The 16,662-nt window shown below is 41.7% G+C and overlaps 1 protein-coding gene across 4 annotated transcripts in view; it reads left to right on the top strand.

The window, feature by feature from the left end:
- Positions 1–498: 498 nt before the first annotated feature.
- The window catches only part of SCUBE2 (signal peptide, CUB domain and EGF like domain containing 2), an 81,165-nt gene continuing 65,001 nt past the window's right edge, over positions 499–16,662 (top strand). For 2 of the 4 annotated variants that reach the window (XM_077113947.1, XM_077113946.1), the window contains exons 1-2: positions 499–704; positions 14,132–14,254. Coding sequence is in view for 2 of the 4 variants with exons in the window: in XM_077113948.1 (XP_076970063.1) it covers positions 12,685–12,826; positions 14,132–14,254 (265 nt within the window). In the remaining 2 variants the exon portion in view is untranslated. Of the gene's footprint in view, positions 705–12,684; positions 12,827–14,131; positions 14,255–16,662 lie in introns of those variants that run through there. The other 2 variants (XM_077113948.1, XM_077113945.1) reach the window with 1 other exon arrangement.

Raw genomic sequence — 16,662 nt, 5'->3', positions numbered from 1 at the left:
AGGGGAGAAGCAGATACTTGAATAGAAATCTGTGCATTGTTAGGAAGAGAGAGGAGGTTATGGAGCTTGGGAGGCAACAAACAAATATCCCCTACATCTTCCAGTAAGCCCAGTGAGCTTAAGCTTTGACTACTTTTGGAAACCGTCAAGGTGTTGGTGGAGGCTGCTGTAATTTCCCAGGAACTGAATAACTGTTTCTGTCATGGATTTGTTTGGTACTCAGCACTGGCCTCCAAGTCCTTCCAGTCTGCCTTGTTCTACTGCAGAGGCTGGCAAGCTAAAAGCAGAATTTCCAGGCTCTCTTGCAGCTAGGTTCCTGAATGTGGTTTAGGTTCTGCTATTTAAATGTATTATGTGAGATTTGGAAAGTAGAAATGAGGCAGAGACTATTTTCCTACTGTTTTTGCCTTTGTTTGTTTTTGCTCATATGCAAGATTGTGGAAATGAGTATTAACAACCTTTATGAGTGTTGAGAAGCAGTTGCTAAGATGGCAGCTTTCTGGTCTTGATTCTTGAGAGGTTAAGTAACTTCTCCAAGGTTCCATAGATAATGGATGATCATGCTCAAGCTCAATTATCTGAATTCATATCTACTTGGTGAGTTTTTTGTTTGTTTGTTTTTTGTACAGGCAGGCACTGGGAATCAAACCTGGGTCGCCGGCATGGCAGGCGAGAATTCTGCCACTGAACCACTGCCCTACTTGGTGAGTTTTTGATGTTTGCCCCTGGTTGCTACAAAAATAGTGACTTCATTGGAAACTCAGTTTTGGTGTGTTCTGGGAGTTGTTTCTGAAGACTCAGCCTAGAGCCTACCCTTTCATCCCTTCCAACCATTTTGTGAGCCTTCAGTTCTATTATATCACTTTCTGCTTAAAATTTCTACAGCCATTTTTGTTTCCTACACCGAACCATTCTCACTAGCATAATAAGGAAACGCCCTTTTGGGATTTGGACAGAACTTATCTCTGAACAAATTTCCTGGTTACAATCATGTTATCAGTATGGATTAATAACCAGGTTTCTCCCAACAAGCAGGGACAAGTTCCTGTTCTCTGGCATAGATACAGAATAGTTCAAATGGAGGAACCAGGAAATGTGGCACTGGCTGTTTTTGGTTCCCATGGGTCCTGCCTCTGCTGTGTGGGTAGGAGATGGGAATTTCTTTACCTGTATGCTTACACTGGGCCAAGCCTGTACTCAGCAATTCACAAACATCATCACATCAATGACTCAATACAACCCTGCAACACAGGTATTAGTACCCTCAGTTTAATATGGGAAAATTGAGACTCAAATGTGTACCAGTGACCTGTCCAAGATCCCACAGACAATCAATGACAGAATTAAAGTTAACATTCAGGTCTGTCTAAATTCTTAGCCTATTCTCATTTACATTTTAAAAATCTCTTTTATTTTCCTACTTATAAAAATACATGCTCCTTGTAGAAACTCTGGTGTCTTTCTTTGGTTGTTCATCAAGGCTTAACTCAGGGCAGCAAGAATGGAAGCAGAGGAGACTTTCTTTTACAAATGTATTTACATAACTGTAAAATCCCTGCCTCTGTTGCATATCCCATCCAAGGTTTTATTTATTTATTTATTTATTTTAAACTTTTTTATTAATTAAAAAAATTAACAAAACATTAAGATATCATTCCATTCTACATATACAATCAGTAATTCTTAATATCATCACATAGTTGCATATTCATCATTTCTTAGAACATTTGCATCGATTTAGAAAAAGAAATAAAAAGACAACAGAAAAAGAAATAAAACGATAATAGAGGAAAAAAAGATTATACATACCATACCTCTTACCCCTCGCTTTCATTTACCACTAGCATTTCAAACTAAATTTATTTTAACATTTGTTCCCCCTATTATTTATTTTTATTCCATATGTTCTACTGTTCTGTTGATATAGTAGCTAAAAGGAGTATCAGACACAAGGTTTCCACATTCACAGAGTCTCATTGTGAAAGCTGTATCATTGTTCAATCATCATCAAGAAACATGGCTACTGGAACACAGCTCTACATTTTCAGGCAGTTCCCTCCAGCCTCTCCACTACATCTTGAACAACAAGGTGATATCTACTTACTGCATAAGAATAACCTCCAGGATAACCTCTCGACTCTGTTTGGAATCTCTCAGCCATTGACACTTAGTCTCATTTCACTCTTCCCCCTTTGGTCGAGAAGGTTCTCTCAGTCTCTTGATGTTAATTCTCAACTCATTCTAGGGTTTTTCTCAGTCCCTTGATGCTGAGTCTCAGCTCATTCCAGGATTTCTGTTCCATGTTGCCAGGAAGGTCCACACCCCTGGGAGTCATGTCCCACGCAGAGAGGGGGAGGGTGGTGAGACTGCTCGTCATGTTGGCTGGAGAGAGAGGCCACATCTGAGCAACAAAAGAGGCTCTCTTGGGGGTGACTTTTAGGCCTAAATTTTAAGTAGAATTGACCTATCCTTTGTAGGGTTAAGTTTCATATGAACAAACCCCAAGACTGGGGGTTCAGCCTATAGCTTTGGTTGTCCACACTGCTTTTTGTTGTTGTTTTTTTTTTTTTGATGCCCAAATTTTGATGTAAGATTTAGAAACTCTATTTTCTTTTTCTCTTTCTCTTCTTTTTCTTTTTTTCCTTAAATATGGGTATGAGCGATATTTCAAAAATGAGAAATAATTGACAAACTCCCCTTGTCTAGACCTATTAAAAAATGAGAGGGCTTTGCCAGCTACCTGCAATGAAATTGCAGAATGGATCAACAGTTAATTGCAAAGAATAAGATAACAAGTCAGGGTGTGACCTGTGCTCTTATTAATAGGCTCTGTGAACTAATTTAAAAGGGGTTTGACATCTCTAACATCAATAATCTTATGTGATTACTTTAATGACTGTTACCAAAGTGTGTGTGTGTGCCTGTGTGTGTGTGTGCTTATTGCCCATTTTCTTCCCACAGGCTTTAGACAACAGTTAACCAAAGTTACTGCAAAATTTAATTTAAAAGATGTTATCTGTTGCCTATTTAGTCTAAATTGATCCAGCAGGACAACTCACCATATTCAGGTGGCAACAGTGGAAAGTGAACATTATACTCTGACTAAAAATGACTATGGTAAAACCTCACATTGAAAAAATCCCATGTCCTGAAAGACTGTGATTTTCAGAAATGGTTGGGACCTGGACTTCATTCAATTTCAAATTATTTTGATAGTCATGACAATGAAAACCATCTCCATTCCAATTCTCCTCCTCTTCTTCCTTCTTCTAAAGCACTATAATTACGTAATTCAACAACTAAAAAGTATAAAGAAATAATCAATGAATGCCTTCCTCCTATCCCTGACCCCCATCTTCTAACTTTCCTATGTTTCTTTACAGAGAATTCTAATGTATATTAAAGCAAATACAAATTCTTTTTTTTTTCATTGAAAAGTATATCTTGGTGATCTTTCCATATTAGAACATATAGAACTCCCTCATTCATTTTTACAGTTGGATTATGTTCAATATTATGGATGTTACATGTTTTATTTTTCCAGTCCCTTATTCATAGTCACTTGAGTTGTTTCTAATCTTTTGCTGCCACAAAAATATTATGATGAATAGCTTGTATATATGTCATTTTTTTTTTTTGTACGTAGGAAAGTTAGAAGATGGGGGTCAGGGATAGGAGGAAGGCTTTCATTGATTATTTCTTTATACTTTTTAGTTGTTGAATTACGTAATTATAGTGCTTTAGAAGAAGGAAAAAGAGGAGGAGAATTGGAATGGAGATGGTTTTCATTGTCATGACTATCAAAATAATTTGAAATTGAAATGTATATTTTTTTGTATATATGTCATTGCCCATGTGAGAGACTATCTGTAGAATAAACGGCCAAAAATGGAATTGTTGGATGCTCTTTGCAGAACTTAATATCGTATACACTCCCATCAGCAGTGTTTGAAATGCCTGATTCCCCAGTTTTGCCATGAGAATGTTATCAAACTTTGGACTTTTATTAATGTGCTAAATGAAAATTTCTATCTCTATATTTTATTTAATTTTATAGTTTATTCACTATGAATGAGGTTAAGAATTTTTTTTTATGTTTAAGATTTACCTATGCTTCCTGTCTATTCATGTCTTTTGCCCATTTTTATTGGGCATATATACAGAATATATAAAGAAATTCTACAACTCAAAAATAACGTGACAGGGCCAGCCATGTGGCTCAGCAGGCAGAGTTCTTACCTGCCATGCCGGAGACCTTGGTTCGATTTGCAGTGGCTGCCCATGTTAAAACAACAACAACAAAACCAACAAAAAATAACATGACAAACAACCCAATTAAAAATGGGCAAAACAAATACTACCTGCAAGCTTAGATTCTAATTCTTTGGCCTCTTCATGTCTACAAATAACTTGAATGGCATTTTAAGTTCTCTCCATTGCAACTTTTCTGTAGATCTAAACTAATTTCCAAATAGAAAGTTCTTCAGAGAAGGTATCATCCTATTGATGCCTTAATTGGGACATTTTCATGACCTTAGAATTGTAAATTTATCAACCAATAAACCCCCATGGTAAAAGCCAGCTCATTTCTTATATATTGCTTTCTGGCATCTTTAGCAAATCGAAACATGTATTTTCCAAATATTTTCTCCCATTGCGTAGGTTGTCTCTTCATATTTATGATGAAGTTCGTTGAGATGCAAAAGTTTTCAATTTTGAGATTCCATTTGTCTATTTTTTCTTTCATTACTTGTGCTTTGGATGTAAAGTCTAAGAAACCATTGCCTAACACAAGATCCTGAAGATGTTTCCCTTCTAAAAGTTATAGTACTGGCTCTTATATTAATGTCTTTGATCCATTTTGAGTTCGTTTTTGGTGTGAGATATGGATCTTCGTTCATTCTTTTGCATATGGATTTCCAGTTCTCCAGCACCATTTGTTAAAGAGGCCATTCTTTCCCAATTGTGTGGACTTGGCAGCCTTGTCAAAAATCAACAAGCAAAAATCAATCTGCTTGTTGCTAGATCTATTCTTGTCACTAGATCTGAACACCTGAACAGACCAAGAGTAAAAGATGGCAGATACAGTGGATTTTCCTAAAGGTTCTCCTCTCCCATCACATCAGGTATACCATGCCAGGTATCCTCCTGCTAGTGAAGCTAGATGCTACTTTAAACCACTCAATCAAGGTGTTGGCTGCTAAATCTTGGCATTGTAAAGGCAAGCCCCAGAGTCATCCACAAAGGAAACAAACTATGTTTACTAAAAAAAAAAACTAGGAGATTTGAAGATGTTCAATAAGAACCCATACCCAAACCCTGGTCTTCAGAAAGAAATGGCTCCATTCAGCAGTACTTCAGGTTTGGCTCAAGAACCATAGCGTGAAACTCCAGGAAGCAGAATGCAAGCATATTCAGCAAAACAACAAGAAACTCAACAACAGCAATTACCTGAAATAGTTAAGACCAGTCCTTCCAAGAGAAATATAAACACACCATACAGATCCCTTAAGGGTGTTTATCCTGTATCCTTAGTTTATACAGATAATTCAGTACCCTCATTCCAACGTAGCATATGTTCCAACTTTAGAGTCCCCACAGACTACTTTATTGGCCACAAAATTGTCCATTTTGGCTGCTGCCAAGACACTAACAAATACTACCTACAAGCTTAGATTCTAATTCTTTGGCCTCTTCATCTCTACAAATAACTTGAATGGCATTTTAAGTTCTCTCCATTGCAACTTTTCTGTAGATCTAAACTAATTTCCAAATAGAAAGTTCATTTTTGGGCTCTGCTTTCAGAATACTCAAGCTAGGACGTATCCACTAAAATATGATTTTTTAAAAAACATATCACATGGTTCAGCCTTTCAGGAATTGAATCATTTCCTCTACAAGACCTTTATAAGTCATCTGTGAATAGGATCTTCAAAGATTCTATTAAGATGAGGCCAAATTAAATCAGGGTGGCGTAAACCATATGTTATTGAATTCCTTATAAGCAAAGGAAATTTGGACACGAAAGTAGAATCCCCAGCTTAGAACAAAGAAGACAGATCACCATGTGACAGAGGCATGTAAGCCACCATCAGCAAACTACAGACTTCTGAGAAAGCATGGCCCTGCCAATACGTTGATTTCAGGCTTTTAGCCTCCAGAACTGTGGGACAATAACTTCTTGTTGTTTAAGCCAAATAGCCTATATATTTGTCAGAGCAGTCTTGGCAAACTACACACAGCCAGAGCCAGGTTTAGAGAGAATTTTTCAGTTTTAATTGCATATATTAGAAAAAAATAAATGCTTATCATCAATGATGTAAGTATATATCTCTAAAACTTAGGGTGGGGAAACAGCAGTTAAATCCAAAGGAAGAAGAAGAGATGACAGAAGAAAATAACAAAATTCAACGTGGCTGTTAATAAAAGTGAAAATACATCTATCTGTCTGGCTCGGCACCCCTATCTGGCCAGCAATGCTTTGTGCCTGCTATAGCTCAGGATTTCAGTCCACCCATTCACCGTTCAGAGAGAAGTATATCACCTGCTTGGAAAATCCCTAAGCGTCAACCCATTTGTGAAGTTCAAACAAACCCCCAAGTGATGCTCCTTGAGGACAGAAAAATAGTCTCCACTCTGTCTTCCCTTCTTTCTAGCTCCTAGAACTGACTTCTACTTATGGCAACCTGTCAGAAGAAAGTTACTAAATTTTATTGAATTATTCAGAAATTTTAATGGTGGGGGTAGTCACTATACCTTACTCACCTCCTCCCAACACTCACTGATAATCATCACTATGGTCCAACTTTTGCTGCCAGAAAAAAACAAACAAACAAAAAAACCCATAAAGCTAGTTGGTAGGCTCTGGATGTGATTTGGGAGAAAAAAAGCCTTAATGGTACAGAGTTTCTGTTTGGGGTGATGAGAAAGTTCTGATAATTGACAGTAGTGATAGGAACACAACATTATTAATTAACACCACTGAATTGGTTACATATACTTGAAAGTGTTTAAAATAGGAAATGTTATGTTGTATATGTACTACCACAATAATTTTTTTAAATGTGTGTTCTCATAAGTCATCTTTATCTGCCCAGAAGGAATAACTATTTTGTCTTGTCATAAAATAAATCAATTGGCATAGGTGTGAGGCTCTATTTCTGAACTCTCAGTTCAATTCCACTGGTTGGCATATCTATCATTGTGTTAGTACCATGTTATTTTGACAACTGTAGCTTTGTAATAGGCTTTAAAGTCAGGATGTGTGAGTCCCCCAACTTCATTTTTCCTTTTTCAAGATGTTTCTGGCTATTCGGGGCCCCTTATCCTTCCAATTAAATTTGACAATAGGCTTTTCCATTTCTGCAAAGTAGGCTGTGAGAATTTTTATTGTGATTGTGTTGAATTTTTAAATATTTTGCGTAGAATTGAATCTTAATAATATTTAGTCTTCCAAACAATGAACACAGACTGTCCTTTCATTCATTTAGGTCTCCTTTGACTTCTTTTAGCAGTCTTTTGTAGTTTTCTGTGTACAAGTCCTTTACAACCTTGGTTGATTTTTTTTCTTACATATTTGAATCTTTTGGTTGCTATTATAAATTGAATTTTTTTCTTGATTTCCTTCTCAGTTTGCTCATTATTAGTGTATACAAACGCTACTGATTTTTGCATGCTGATCTTGTTGTACCTTGCCCTTGCTCAATTCATTTATTAGCTTTAGTAGTTTTGTCGTCAGTTTTTTTGGACTTTCTAAATATATGATCATGTCATCTGCAAATAGTGAAAGTTATACTTTTTCCCCTGTAATTTGGGTGATTTTATTTCTTTTTCTTGCCTACTTATTCTGCCTAGAATTTCCAGTACTATGTTGAACAACAGTGGTGACAATGGGCATCCTTGTCTTGTTCCAGATCCTAGAGAGAAGGATTTCAGTCTTTCACTATGAGAATGATGTTAGTTGTGGGTGTTTCATATATGCCCTTTATCCTGTTGAGGAATTTTTTTTTTCTATTCCAATTTTTCTAAGGATTTTTAATCAAGAAAAGATGCTGAAGTTTGTCAAATGCCTTTTCTGCATCAGTTGAGATGTGGTTTTTCCCTTTTGTTTTGTTGATGTGATATATTACATTAATTGATTTTCTTCTGTTGAACCACCCTTGCCTACCTGGGATAAAACCCACTTGATCATGGTGTATGGTTCATTTGGTGTGCTGTTGGCTTTGATTTTCAATTAGAATCAGATTTCTTTATTTGGCTGTAAATGACACAAAGTTCAATTCAAACAATAAGAAAGCTTACTGGCACTTATACGTGCAGGTCCTGAGGTAAGAGTGCCTTGGGATTGGCTTTTCAGTGTTTCTCTTTGCTCAGCCTCTTTGGGCTGGTATCAAGATGGCTGCCACAATAACCACAACCACATCACAAGGAAAAAGAGAGAACACTTCCATCCCAGCCTTTAAGGAAAGGGCCTAAGATTCACTCTGATTGCTCATTCTTGAACCAATGACTTTTGCAAGGATTATGAAATAAAAGGTATTGATTGTCTTAAGCCAACTTCAGAACCTACCTCTGGAGTCGGGGTGGGACAACTTTTCCCCTAAGAATGTGGGCTGATGAGAGATGGCCGAATAGCTGTTAGGAAGCAGAAAGGCGCAGATGGGGATCGGTAAGCAACCAACAAAATTTACTACCTCACATCTAACTCAGTATATTGAAAAACTTTTAATGTGTGTGCAAAGGCAGATGGTTTTTTCTTTTGCGTTATTTCTCAGGGCCTGCTAAGCTGCAGACTCTAGTATTTTCTTGCATGCCTCTTTGCTTTTGCAGGGGTGCATATCAGTGAATATCTTCTTCCTTGGGGGATATAGTGATATTTATTAATAAAGTTGTAGTACTACATTTATTCAAATATCTGTTAAAACTCAGTTTATGTCATTCAGGCAAAGGAAACAGTATGAGCAAAAGAAAAGATGTATGAGGGGAAAAATGGCAAACTCCTTTTTTTATACATCCAATAGTTTGATGTCCTGGAGCATAGCCTATGGGTGAGGGAGTGGTTGGAGAGAAAGTTGGAGAAGTAGAATTGTATCAGATCATAAAGGACTTTAGCTAGGCAGGTCTCATTTCAACATATTTGAGGTATAACATACATATAATAAAAATGTATTAAACTTAAGCCAACATCTCAATGAAATTTTATATATGTATATACTCATATAGTTACTACCCAGATCAAGATCTAGAGTATTTCCAGCATTCCAGAAGTTTCTTTCATGTGCCTTCTCAGTCAATACCCATCCCTAAAAGGAATGGCTTCTATCTCACCATTAATGAGTACTCCTATTAAACATCATACAAGTTGATTTATACAATATGTATCCTTTTGTGTCTGGCTTCTTTCATTCAATTTAATGTCCATGAGCTGCCTCCATGTTGTTGCATATATCAGAGTTTGTTAATTTTATTACTCCACAGTATTGCATTGAATGAATATACCATGATCTATGTATTCTGTTGTTGATTGCTTAGTTGAGTTATTTCCAGTTTTATGCTAATGTGAATACAGCTGTTATGTACATTATTATATATGTCCTTTGGCAAACACATGCACTTATTTTTCTTGGATATATTTCCCTAGGAGGGGGTAGATATAAGTTTTGCTTTTGGAGGGCCATATCAGCAAGCATCATTGTCCTAAGAAGAAAAGATGTTTTCTAACAGTTTTCTGGTGTGGTTGTAACAAGGGAGTTTTGATTTTAGCCTGAGGAAGACTGGGGGTGATGCAGTTTGATATATTTTAATTCTACTCTGGCTGCTACTATGGAAGAGGCACTGAAAGGGGATGAGATTCTAGACAGGGGACCAGTAAGGAATCACAGACCAGGTAGGGGATCAGGGTAGAGGTATCCAGCAGGCAACTGAATACATTGAAGGGAGAGATCTGGGCTGTAGATCTGTATTTTGGAATCCTGGGAATGAATGAGCCATCCCAAAAGAGAGTATAGATGGGGATCCCTAGCAGATGGCTGAGAAGGCCTTTTTTGAGAGGTAGAAAGAGCACTAGGAGTGTGATGTGCTGAAAACCAAGGGGAGAGAGAGTCTCCATATGAGGAAGTAGTCAACACCTCAAAGGCTGCTGAGAGGCCATGGAAGATGGGTGCTGAAAAGTTCTGAATCCTATTTTGTTTGCAAAATAGGTGAATACAGTTTAATTTAGTCAATATAGTGCAGGGGCACCAAGGGTCCTCAGCTTCCACAGTCTTTCTTCAGCCCTATAGGAGTCCAGACCAGCGAGACTGGGTAGGCTGAGCGCCTCTCCCCTCAGGTCTGGTTCACACCCTCTCAGCCTGGTGGGCTTGAGGGGAGGGGAGGGGAAGGTTCTCTGCCTCAGCCCAGACACAGTGCCTGTGACCTTTCCGAGATGTTTGTGGGACCTCCACTGGACAATAGAGGGCAGGCAGCAGCTAGCACAGGGCTAACCAAGTCCATCCTGACACAGAAACACTGAAAACATTGACATTTGGACACAACTCATCCCTGAAACCTTTCCCCTATGGAAATTCCCAGCTTTAAACCATATTGACTTTAATCTGAAGGTGAGAAAATTGCCCAGGAGTCTAGGAGCCAAGCAGCTGAAAGCACATTTGTATAGACATCAGGGCAAACAAAATAGGAATCAAAACATTTTTTGAGATACACACCAGTGGTGAAACTTTTCCAGGAAACTTGGCAAAACTAACCCTCACAGGCAAAAAAGGACTTATCATTATTAATTTGTATTCTTCCTAAAATACAGAGTTAGTAATACAGGGAGGAGAAATAACAACTCTTATTTCCTTACCCAGCACAAGGGGCCTGAAGGCCCTGGAGTTTAATGGGCAGCTTTATGTATTTATATGCTTTGAGTAGAGCTAAAGAGGTCTGCACCACACACAATGGGCAGTATCTAGCTGGATTTAAAAGAAAATAACTTTGATCATTTCAAAAGCATTGAAGCCTGATGGGGCGGAGAGAAAGGAAGGCAGTAATTTATGGCTACCATTAAGGACACAAAGACAAAGGCAGAGGGAACATTTCACTAAGTGAAGATTTACAAATGTGTAAAAACCATCCTTATGACTAGAAATAGCAACAAACAAAAGGGGGTGGGAGGGAAGAGGGAGAAAGCAGAAAAAGAGATGCAACCTGCCTGTCTTCACTAGGGATGAAAAGGTCGGATGAAAAGGTCAAAAGAAAAACAGCCACAGAAAAGTTATTTTTCCAGATTCTCTATTGAGCAGTAGTACCAGCAAAGTCCCAAAGGGTCAGCTTCAGCCTGGGCTCTGTGGGCATGTAAGGGGGATGGGGAAGCATAGGAGGATGCTGAGGTGCAGAGGGTGGGTGGTGGGTGGGCCCCTAGGAGACACAGTTGTTTTTGTACATGAACTAATGATCTAGGTGGGGATATTTTATGACTTTTATTTTTTCTGATTATCAAACCATATATATTAGTCCATTCTCAGGAGAAAATTTAGTAAATACAGAGAAGATCAAAGAATGTTAAAATCCCTGAGTCCCTGAGTATGTTTTGTTATATGTAGGAATTGTTATTACATTTGTTTCTGGAGCGATGGTGTGGAGAAGAGGTCCGATGCACATTCGTTCCATTGTCTGGGCTGTCCTGTTTGCATGGTCAGGTGGCAGACACTGATTGTTTTTGCAGCTGGCCAGAACTAATATTTGAGTTCAGGTGGTCATAGATGCCAGCTGTACCCCAGACGAAGGGCTGTCTTTTGCTCTCTGGTGGCTCACCCTTGAGCTTTAGTTCCCCCATTTCCCTTCACCTTTTAGGCGGCCCTGAAGATATGTTTAACCGGTTTTCAGTGAAATGAACATGTTCTGCTGTGATTCTGGGCCAGCACTGTGCCAGAGGAGGGCACAGCCTCTCCCTCTCAGAGCACCAGTGCCCTCAGACGATTGCAGGTTGGGGGGGTCAGCTGGGCCTGGTCTGGGACAGTTTGGAGAAGGGCCCAGAGTGTGTACTGGGGTGAGCAGAGAAACCATGGTCACTTTTCTACTCAAATAGCTCTCTTCCTGAGTTGCTTCTGCTGAGGGTCAGATGTTATCTGGAAATCACCCCCACTTCACCCCCATTATTCCCCCACAAGTGGAGAGGAGGGAAAGAGAAGTTCCATAGGTGGCTCTAGGGTTTGGGGAGTGCAGGGGTTGAGCTACATAGGACACTTTCTGGTGCCCAGTGTCCAAATATTTCAACCTATATTAGGGTTAGAAGGGCTGTTTGTCCTCAGAAGGGAGCCTTGGGTGAAGCTGTAGGACATTGCAAACAGGCAGAGCACCAAGGCTCTCAGAACAGGGCGGGCGCGGGTTCGGGAAGCCAAGTGTTTGACGCAGGGGGCTGCTGCGTGCAGCAGGCTGACGGCCGCCCTCGAGCCACCACGGCCGCGCCCCCTCCGCCTGAGGCCGGAGAGGGGGAAGGAAGGGGGCCAGGCGAGGCGGCACTGCCCCGCGCCGCCCGCCCCGGTCCAGGGAGGACCGTGTGAAAATGAGGCCGGGGCTTTGGGGGCGGGCCGGGCCAGGGGTGTCAGAGCACCGTGAGCAGGGCGCCGGCACACACCTCCTGGAGTCGCCGCAGCGCTCGCCGCCCGCGCTCCCTCGTCTCTGGCCTCAGCCGCCGCGCCATCGATGGGGGTCGCGGGCCGCGGCTGTCCCGGGGCGGCCCGGGCGCTCCTGCTGCTGCTACTGCTGCCGCTACTGCTGCCGCTCCCGCTGCTACTGACCACGGCCGCTCCGCCAGTCCCGGGCCGCGCCACGGAGCTGCCAGAGGGTGAGTGTCCCTCCGCGGGGGCGCACCTGGCACGGTGCGGCGGCGCGGGCGAGACCGGCCCTGGGAAGGGGCATCTGGGAGCCCCTCCAGTGGCGCGCTGAGTCGGGCGGGCCAGGCGGGGTTTGGCGGCTACAGCTGCCTGGGGCCCCAGCTCCCAGGGGGCCCTCAACCACCGGCCAGGCCAAGGCGGTACCACTGCTTGGGCCAGAGGCCCAGGGCCCTGGGTCCCGCGGTCGGGCCTCGGACCCGGTGCTATGACAGTTCCCGGTTGGTCCCCGCGGCCGGGGTTCCGGGTGAGCGCCTGCTGGTCTCACTCCGAGTTGGGAGGAGAGTACTGAGGTCTTGGGGACCAGTCCTTATTTTATAGGTGGGGAAACTGAGGGCTCAGGCCGGGGCATCTTTGCCCTTTCTTTCTTTGGGGGGAAAGAAGTTCTCCTGCAGACTCCAGGGCTGGTTCTGAGGACTTTTATGTCTTGGTAACAGCCGCTGTTTGGGGATCCCAGAAGACCCTTAAGTAGACCCCTTTTAGCAACAAACCTGGGTTTTCGGCAGCTGGAGATACCGTTGAACACTACCTGGATTTGCAATACTTGCAGAACTCTTTTGTTTTTAATTACCGTCCTGGAGTGGTGTCGACCCAGGAAATATTTCTGCCAAGGCCGATTTCCAGGTTGAGAGGGGTGGGCAGTGTAGGGGGTGGGGGATGCCGGGGACACCATTCTCTCTGACCTTATGAGTTTTTGCTCAAGTGTTTGCTTATAGCCCTGAGCAAGCTTTCCCCGCCCCATACTCCAAGCCCAGAGAAAGCTGCGGACAGCTGCTCAGTTTTCAGAATTTTTGCCAGCCTGGTTCTTCCTTCAACAGGCATTTACTATTGCCTGCTCATATGGCTGGCACTGTGTTTGGCATCAGGGACACAGACTCAGTTTATTGTAGAGACACCATCTAGGGAGGGAAACAGGCAGGGAAATAGTGACAACCACTCCTGTTATGTACTATGCAAGGGAGATATATGTGGGAGCCCATGGTGGGGCACAGCACCTACACTGGGGGTCGTGATGGGCTTTCTCAAGGAATTGAAGGCTAGTTCGTGAAGGTGGGCATGTTCCAATCAGAGAACAAGCAGTGCCTGGAAGCACTGGCCGTGAAATGGTGTGGTTCATCCCAGGGGCTCCCAAGTGGTTTAACTTGAGAAGCCTGAAGAGGAATGGGCTGGTGGGAGATGATGCTAACTAAAGAGGGGCCTAGGCCAGATCACCCAGGGCTTCGGGCCCCATACCAGAAACTTGCTGTTCTCTTTTGCAGACATAGACGAGTGTGTCCAAGGGCTGGATGACTGCCATGCCAGTGCCCTGTGTCAGAACACACCCACCTCATACAAGTGCTCCTGCAAGCCTGGCTATCAAGGGGAGGGCAGGCAGTGTGAGGGTAAGTGACTTGGGGCCAGTGGTGGGTGGGCCAGCAGGAGAAGCTTCTCACCTCCCTAGTTCTTATAGTGGTCCTTATGTGGGGAAAAGTACTTCTCCTCTCCCAAAGTCACATCTCTCATCCCCTGAAATGTATTTCATATCCTTAGAGGATGGAGGACATCAGATCTTCCTAAGAAAAGTTTTATCTGACTGAATGGTCTCTTATATTTAGCTTCTGAAGAGGAAAAGAGGTGCTTTGGCGTCTTTCAGTCCCACTTAGCTTGGGGACAGAAAGCAAACAGCCCATTTGATCAGGAGAGCCATGCCAGAGCAAGGCCGATCCTGTGCCTCACTGGGGCAGTTTAAAAACTTAAACTCCCAAGCACTGGAGTTCTGTCTTCCCTTGCCCACACTTGAAGCTCCTCCTTGTCAATGGCTTCTGGCTCTTTGACCCTGTGACCTGCCACGCTTACTGCTATACCAAGTGCCTGCCTTGTTTGGAGCTACAAGTCCACCCTGAAAGGATGCATGCAGAAGCATATTTTAAGACTTTGGAGTTGCAGATAGGCCAACCTGAAGTCTGGACTCTGCTATTTTATGTAGAGACCACTCTGAAGTTCAGACCTGGGGGGAGACTGAGTACTCATCGAAGGCGGTTGTTCCTTGGGAATGGAAGTCATAGCATGTTGGAGCTGGCAGAACTTCTCAGGGAGCTCTGGACCAATTCCATTCCCTCGTTATATTGATGGGGACACTGAGGCCTAGGGAACTTGGGACAGGGACTTGTGACTAACATCACACAATAAGCCTGCAGGTGAAAGAAGGTCAGGTCTTTACCCCAGCCGTGTCCTCATCCCTATGTCTTTCACATTCACTCAACCTCCTGCTGTTCTTTTTCAGTTGGATGAGAAATCCTAATATTTATAGTCATCCTGTGCAGGAAAATGTTTAAAATTGCTAAGTGGCACTGAACTTACCTCTGCAACTCCCTCCTTACCTTGGACTCTACCTTGACAGACATGTTGGTGGTCCCTTTTACTCCAAGAAATTTTCAGTTCTTCATAACTTGGGCTTAACTCTGTTGGGAATTAATCTTTTGAATATTACCGGATTCGCAAACCTAGTAAGAAAGTCCCTTCCAGGCACTTTGAAAGGTACATTAACTTCTTTATATCAGAAGGAAAACTTTTAGTCAATGTCAATTTGTTGCCATTTAATGATCTAGTGTTCCTATCCTGATGTTTCAAGCCCACCTGTTTCATATCATGTCCTCTTATTAATATTCTTGTTATTGGAACAGTGCATAATGTCCAGCAGTTGCCTGGCACATGGCAGACAACCAATAAACAGTCTCATTTTAAAATAAGTGAATGTGCAAGATGGGCTTAATAACTAGCACCTTGACACAGGATCTTCTCTCACAGACAAACCCACAAATGAAACATCTCAATATAGATGTGTAGGTAACCAAATAGGTAAGTGACTGTCAGATGCTTCTATACTATTAAAGCAATGACTTTATGCCCTCCTATCTCCTTGGGCATCGGCTGGGATTTTCAAAATGAACTTTATTTAAAAGGAAGAGGAGACTAAATAAAATATAAAACGCAAATATGAATATAGATGGAATTATAATGGGCAAGTTTGGATCTAGTTAGCACTTAAAGATACCCTATGGGAAATCACTCAGTAATCTCTCCTTTGTGTACAATGGAACAAAGCTCCTCCTTCTCTCATCAGGGAGGAGGGTTCCCAGCCAGGTTCACAGCAAGTGAAGTTCATGACCCATCTACAATGCCCTTGGGTTTTTCCAAGTTCATATTTGCCCAGAGAGAGCCAATCATTTCTCTCTCTCTCCCCCCCCCCCCACCTCATGTCATGGAAGGCCAAAGGGCCATCTCCACCAGAAACATCTCTCTGCCCATTTCTCTATATGATACCCTCTCCATATTTAATACTCTATTTGCAGTACTGGAATCCACACATTTTAGTACTCAGCTTGGAGAAAAAAAAGTTCACTTTTCTAACTTTGTGGTTATTTCATCTTTTCCAATTGCTGTACATTCTCTGGGAGTAGAAACCATGCCTCTGGTTTCTTTTAGATACTGAATCTATTTAGTAAATGATGTTGAATAACTAAGGCAAGAGTTTCCATGACCTTAGCTTTTGAATTTGACATATTACAAATGAAATTGAATTGCTAACAGTTTATATTTGAAAAGTCTATGTTTAATTTAAACTAGCAAATGATTGACTGACATTGTTGCTTTATATATTTAATTTTGTTTCAAAATAAAATAAGACTATTGCAATAATAAGCCAAACAACACAAAATATATAAAATAGAAAATAAATGAGCCCTCTGTCCCTTTATCCATAGGTAATCACTGCTAACATGCTGTATATCCTTTGTACTCTCATTTAAAA

Source organism: Tamandua tetradactyla, chromosome 8 (assembly GCF_023851605.1).
Source record: "Tamandua tetradactyla isolate mTamTet1 chromosome 8, mTamTet1.pri, whole genome shotgun sequence".
NCBI classification, from domain to species: domain Eukaryota; kingdom Metazoa; phylum Chordata; class Mammalia; order Pilosa; family Myrmecophagidae; genus Tamandua; species Tamandua tetradactyla.
Note: the sequence above shows the minus strand (reverse complement) of the source record. Positions and strands in the feature narration are given on the sequence as shown.